The 6489-nt window shown below is 48.4% G+C and overlaps 1 protein-coding gene across 1 annotated transcript; it reads left to right on the top strand.

Annotated features, from left to right (window-relative positions):
* The first annotated feature begins 2993 nt into the window (after window positions 1–2993).
* On the top strand, window positions 2994–6101 carry vrtn (vertebrae development associated). Its single transcript, XM_072439810.1, has 2 exons — window positions 2994–3321; window positions 4236–6101. Exons 1-2 carry the CDS (start codon window positions 3010–3012, stop codon window positions 6006–6008), a joined length of 2085 nt encoding a protein of 694 aa, XP_072295911.1. The 5' UTR covers window positions 2994–3009; the 3' UTR covers window positions 6009–6101.
* Window positions 6102–6489: the final 388 nt, after the last annotated feature.

Raw genomic sequence — 6489 nt, 5'->3', positions numbered from 1 at the left:
TTCACACTTGAGGGTTTCACATTGAAATTGACCCGCTCTAGACCCGGGGCAGTGGGGGGAGGTGGAGGAGGAGGAGGTGGAGGAGATGATTTCCTGCGTGGGAGGTGCGGCTTTGGGTGCGTCTCTGGAGCGTCTTTACGCAGCGCACCGGAGCGGGAGGCACTTGCGGAGCGGGACGCGCCATGGACTCAGCTCCTCTCTGGACATAAGACGCGCAGCTGCGTTTAAACTTATTTTCTTTCTTTATTTGAGGGACTATCACGTGTTTTGGTCGGGATTGTTTGCGGTTCGTGGACGATCAGGTGAGAAAGGTTCTGGTTTAAATTGGATTTAAATCGTGTGCATTTTACTTGGTTTAGTTATGTTTTAGTCTTTGTTTAGTCCAGGTTTAGTTTCAGACTTGGTGACCAGGTTTGCCGTGGTGAATGTGTGAAACGCAGCAAGACGCAACACCTGGGCGCATTGTTAAACCAGGAGCCCCGGTGTGTGATCCACGGAGCCCCGGTGTGTGACCCACTGAGCCCCGGTGTGTGATCCATGGATCCCCGGTGTGTGACCCACTGAGCCCCGGTGTGTGACCCACTGAGCCCCGGTGTGTGACCCACGGAGCCCCGGTGTGTGACCCACGGAGCCCCGGTGTGTGACCCACGGAGCCCCGGTGTGTGACCCACGGAGCCCCGGTGTGTGACCCACGGAGACGGGTGTGAAAAGATTCATTTAATTAACGAAAAGATGAACTTAAACAGAATTTATATTTGGTCAAATGCTGTAGCACCATCTTAAATATGTTTGCTCAATAATATACGTTTTGCTGTGACGTCAGGAGCCATTCTCTAATACAGTAGTCCTGTTTTCAACTTTTCTCAGCTTGAGTTTAGACCTGGTTTTGCTCTAGTCTAGACCTGGTTTTGCTCTAGCCTAGACCTGGTTTTGCTCTAGCCTAGACCTGGTTTTGCTGGTTTTGCCCTAGTTTAGCCCTAATCTAGACCTGGTTTTGCCCTAATTTAGACCTGGTTTTGCCCTAATCCAGACCTGGTTTTGCCCTAGTTTAGACCTGGTTTTGCCCTAGTCTAGACCTGGTTTTGCCCTAGTTTAGCCCTAATCTAGACCTGGTTTTGCCCTAGTTTAGACTTGGTTTAGCCCTAGTTTAGACCTGGTTTAGCCCTAGTTTAGACCTGGTTTTGCCCTAATCCAGACCTGGTTTTGCCCTAATCCAGACCTCATTTAGCCCTCGTTTAGCCCTAATCCAGACCTGGTTTAGCCCTAGTCTAGACCTGGTTTTGCCCTAATATGGACCTGGTTTTGCCCTAATATGGACCTGGTTTTGCCCTTATATGGACCTGGTTTTGCCCTAATATGGACCTGGTTTTGCCCTAGTTTGGACCTGGGTTTGCCCTAGTTTAGGACCTGGTTTTGCCCTAATCTAGACCTGATTTTGCCCTAGTTTAGACTTGGTTTAGCCCTAGTTTAGACCTGGTTTAGCCCTAGTTTAGACCTGGTTTTGCCCTAATCCAGACCTGGTTTTGCCCTAATCCAGACCTGGTTTAGCCCTAGTTTGGACCTGGGTTTGCCCTAGTTTAGGACCTGGTTTTGCCCTAATCTAGACCTGATTTTGCCCTAGTTTAGACTTGGTTTAGCCCTAGTTTAGACCTGGTTTAGCCCTAGTTTAGACCTGGTTTTGCCCTAATCCAGACCTGGTTTTGCCCTAATCCAGACCTGGTTTTGCCCTAATCCAGACCTGGTTTTGCCCTAATCCAGACCTGGTTTTGCCCTAATCCAGACCTGGTTTTGCCCTAATCCAGACCTGGTTTTGCCCTAATCCAGACCTGGTTTTGCCCTAGTTTGGACCTGGGTTTGCCCTAGTTTAGGACCTGGGTTTGCCCTAATCTAGACCTGGTTTTGCCCTAGTTTAGACTTGGTTTTGCTCTAGTTTAGACTTGGTTTTGCTCTAGTTTAGACCTGGAATTGGCTTGGTTTAGCACAGCTTTAAACCTGTTTTCCATGGTCTCATTGCCCAATACCAAAGCTAAGCTACCTGCTACATTTCAGTTCTGTGCCGCTTATTCGGTAAGTTAACATACCAAAGGCTTTATTGGAGAAGTGATCTTTTACATGATGTTTGTAGTGTGAGTAAAACACTTCACTTCATTCACATTTGTCCTGGGTTTGTCCTACACCTGGTTTAGTCTAGAATGCAGCAGAAAGACGAACTGGGCAGTACTTATAGAAATGAATATCTCTTATTTTTTCATTACCTGGATAGACATAACAAGCATCAGGAATGTGTTAAAATGTAAATATACTGAGGTTCAAATCGCATAAACCGTGAATGGACCACAGAATAAACCATAAATCAATTTCTCGATAAAGACAGTGAGTGTTTTGTATTGTAATATTGTGATTTTGGAGTTTAGCTAAATTAGAATATTGAGTGTATTGTCTAATTTAACCCCTTAAAGGTGGTATGGAAGATTTTTTTCATCAAATTTTTTATCATATTTCCTCGTGGCGTGGATAAATCATTTGTCCTGCCACGTATCAATCATAAAAAGCACCTACCGCTCACCTGCAGCCGCGTCGGGTTCGTCCCCACGTTTCCGCGTGCCTAAGCGCATAGATCTATCATAATATAGTTCCCTCAGTGTACGGGGCAAAATGAAGACGGAGAAAGACAGTTCGAGCTGATGCAGAAGTGGACAGAAATCTACGGGAGACGAGAGATGCGATGCGCTCCGTTGCGCTAATAAACAAACACACGTGTGTGTTGTATCAGTCCGCACGGGGGAGTGCGCATGCGCAATCCCGCCTGCGTTCTCAAATCGCCGAAAAATCGTCCATACCGCCTTTAAATCTGAATTTAACGTCCAAAACAAGGGCACATAAAGTGATATTTCTGCTCTTTTCTGGTTGATTTAATGATCGTTCACGTTGTATGCCCATTCCTGCTGCACACTTTAGTGAATATGGCTGCATAACCTGCGTGTGTTTCAGGCCCATCCCGTCTCCAACATGCTTGAGCGCTGCGAGGTGGTCCTGTCCGTGCTGAGCGAGCTCCAGGAGGCCACGGAGCTCCCGGGGCTGGCCGCGCTCACCCAGGTGGCCCAGAAGGTGGCCCCGGCGCTGGGTTCGCTCCCCCTGCCCGCGGCCCCCTGCCCCGACTTCCCCGAGTGGGCCGTGGTGGACGCTCTGGCCCGCGGGCTGTACCCGTCGGACGCTCCCGGGGGTCTGCTGCCCCTGAGCTGCAAAGGAGAGGGGAACATGCTCTTCGACGCCGTGTCCCTGCTGCTGGTGGGGAACACAGGACTCAGCCTCGAGCTACAGGTCAGGACGTGATTCAGAGAGTTAGTTTGAACATCTGGGTTCAGAAAAGTCGTCTGCAATAAAATAAATGCATTGTAAATCTATTTGCGGTGACTATGTTTTTTTTTTTTTAATTTCAAATGTGCACAAGCTTTTACATCATAATTTCCTATTGAAAGGTGCTGAAATTGTCCGTTAAACTTCGCTATGTCGTAGATCTTAAATTACAGGTGATTTTACTTGGCAAAAATAACCTAAAAAACCTGCGTTCTTACGGAGAGCGAGGTCGCCTAACCACAGATCTGATCTGTAACTTGGTCTGCTTGTCCCCAGTTACGTGGAAAGCATGTTCAAATCAAATATAGCTTTTGCTGCTGACAATTTTAATGCAGATTTATTCTTAATTACATAAATATTGGTCATGATGTCCAGGTAGTTTATGTTGGGGTCATTTCTCAAGACGGTTGACCAATGAAAAGTCAGAACTATGGATATTTTAAGTAATTCCATCTAAACTAATCAAAGATATATTTTAACATTTAGAGTCAATTTCATTCCATGCATTTTTGTGTACTGTAAATCAAGGATAAATATAATTTATTTTCTTTGTGATCAAACTGTGGGTGCGCTGTTCACGATGCTACTTTTAATTTTTAATTCATGCACCAAACTCTGTTGTAAAAAAAACATGCATCAACGTCTTTTCTTTGTCGTTGTTCTTTCCTTCTCGTTGTCATTTTTCCTTATTGTTCTTTCCCTGCCGTTGTCGTCCTTTCCCTGCCGTTGTCGTCCTTTCCCTGCCGTTGATGTACTTTCCTTGTCATTGTCGTCCTTTCCCTGCCGTCGTCGTCCTTTCCCTGCCGTTGTCGTCCTTTCCCTGCCGTTGTCGTCCTTTCCCTGCCGTTGATGTTCTTTCCTTGCCGTTGTCGTCTCAGGTTCGCACAGTTGTGGAGATGGCCGTGTGCAAGCGCTACTACTTGTCCGGGATGATCGACTCCAAAATGATGCTCCAGGCCGTGCGCTTCAGCCTGTGCGCAGAGGAGTCCGAGGACATGCTCAATCTGCCCGTAAACGTTCTGGAGGCCATCTTCGACGCCGACGTGAAGGCTTCCTGTTTCCCCGGCTCCTACGCCAACATGTGGCACGTCTACGCTTTGGCCTCAGTGCTGCAGTACAACATCTTCTCCATTTACCCCATGTTCAACTACAAAATCAGGCCGTACTTCCATCGCATGATTCGCCCCAGAACGTGGCCAAAGGATTCTGAAATGCAAACGTTGCATGTTATGTGGTCGGGCGAGCTTCAGTCCGAATTCAGGTTTCGACCGGACCATTTCGTCGCGCTGGTTCAGTCGAGCAGAATCGCGTGCGGAAGTCCAATCAGCGACCCCAGCGCGTCTCCGGCCAAGAGCGATGAGCTGCTCATCGAGTCGCAAATGACATATCCCAACATGAAAGATAAGTACAACATCACCAAAAGAACCTTCTATCGATGGAAGAGACAGACCCAGGAGCATTGCAAGAAGTCCACGGCCCGATACGAGGCAAAGTATTTCCTCCAGGCTTGTTTCAACGAAGGCAAGCTGATCCCGCTGCATCAGTTCAAGCTGTTTTTCCCGGAGATTTCCCGCTCATCCTACTACAACTGGAAGCAAGAGCTGCTCAAAACAGGCGGGCATTTCTCTTTGTCGTCATCCTCTGGGGAGATAAGTCCTGGGGAAAGCACGGAGCAAGAAGCCTGGTCCTCTCCTGATCCCAAAGACGACGACATCGAGCATCACGAGAGCGTTGCGAGCATGTTCGGACTAAGGATGGGCCAGCCGGACGCGGAGCGAGCGAACAACGTCGCCAACATGCAAGAAGCCAAGCGCTGCCTCCAGAATTGCATCGCCATGAATACGTCTTTCCCATTCCGCATTTTCAAAAGGAACTTCCCGGGAATCTCCAGGTCGACCTACTACAACTGGAGACGAGAAGCCATGCTGTGTAGCCGCGGTTACAAAGGCAGCGTCGGGAGCAGCGACGATGGTTCTGACGGAGATAAAAGCCAAAGCCCCAAGCGTTTTTTGCCCATCCTTTTGTCTGCCTTAAACGCCAACCCCGTCCAGCCTAGACGCAGAGTCTGCCGGAGGATGCACAAGAGTTTACAGATGGCGTACATCGGCAAGAAACAAGTCCGAAATGCCGCCAAACGCTACGTCCTGAAAGCCAAGTGTTCTCCTGCGAAATTCAAGCTCAACTTCCCCACTGTGTCACTCTGCTTCTACTGGCTCTGGAAGAACAGCGGCAAAGCTAGTGAGATGCCCATCGACCTGTCCAATCCGGGCACAGAAGTCGTGGATGTTACCGAAAACCCGGTCGTGTCGAACCCGACGGAGAACAGAGCCGCGATCAGCCAAAACATCGCTGCCCCATATTTCGAAGTCCCCCCGTACCTCCAGAAAGCGCCCGCAGCTTCGTTTGGCGCGGCGCTGCCCCCCCAGCCCGTCGCCCCGCGCCAGATTCTCGCCGACGAGCGAATGTGCCTGGATGTGGTCGCCATGGCCAACTTCAAGGCCAAGGCCAAGCTCTTCCTGCAACAGCGTTTCGAGGAGAAATTGTTCCCGTCCTTCAAGGAGTTCCGCTCGTACTTCCCGTTCACACCGCGGTCCACGTACTACATGTGGAAGCGGGCGTTGTACCACGGAGTGTCGCTGGTTCAAGGATAAAAAAAAGATGTAAAAAAACGCCATTCACCCCATGCGATCCAAAAGACTGTGTACATAGCGTTTGACCCAAGGAACTAAGAACTGCAACTACCTATAGGCGGGATTAGAATGTCACGTTTCAAAAGACTTGCGTCGTTGGACGTTTGGACAAGCTACGCGGGGGCCGTCCTTGTAGCTCGGCAGCTAAAAGTCATTGTTTTATATTTACGAGCTGTTTCAACTTCAGTAAACTGCAAAAGAAACACCTGTGAATTAGTTCATATGACTATTCTGATCGTTTGAGCTTTATTAGCTTGTTTCTGCTTATTTGTCATGTTGCAGGATGTTTAGAGTGCCACGCTTCGTCCCATCGGTTGGATAATCGACCGAAACCATTAGAAACATCTTGGTGGAGAAAAATATCCAATAATTTAAAGAAAGTCCGAACGAAATTCATCCAAACTGGTCAAAAATACACTCGTACGTTTGAATATTTTGAAAA

Source organism: Eucyclogobius newberryi, unplaced genomic scaffold (genome assembly GCF_026437365.1).
Source record: "Eucyclogobius newberryi isolate DKJ021-1_F unplaced genomic scaffold, fEucNew1.0.hap1 SCAF_1, whole genome shotgun sequence".
In the NCBI taxonomy this organism is placed as follows: domain Eukaryota; kingdom Metazoa; phylum Chordata; class Actinopteri; order Gobiiformes; family Gobiidae; genus Eucyclogobius; species Eucyclogobius newberryi.
The sequence above is the reverse complement of the archived record's forward strand: the minus strand, read 5'-3'. Positions and strand labels throughout refer to the sequence as shown.

Coding starts and splice junctions, on each gene's coding strand:
- vrtn (XM_072439810.1), top strand. CDS start 3,010: ATGCTTGAGCGCTGCGAGGTGGTCCTGTCCGTGCTGAGCGAGCTCCAG. Junction 3,322..4,235: donor GACTCAGCCTCGAGCTACAG/GTCAGGACGTGA, acceptor TTGTCGTCTCAG/GTTCGCACAGTTGTGGAGAT.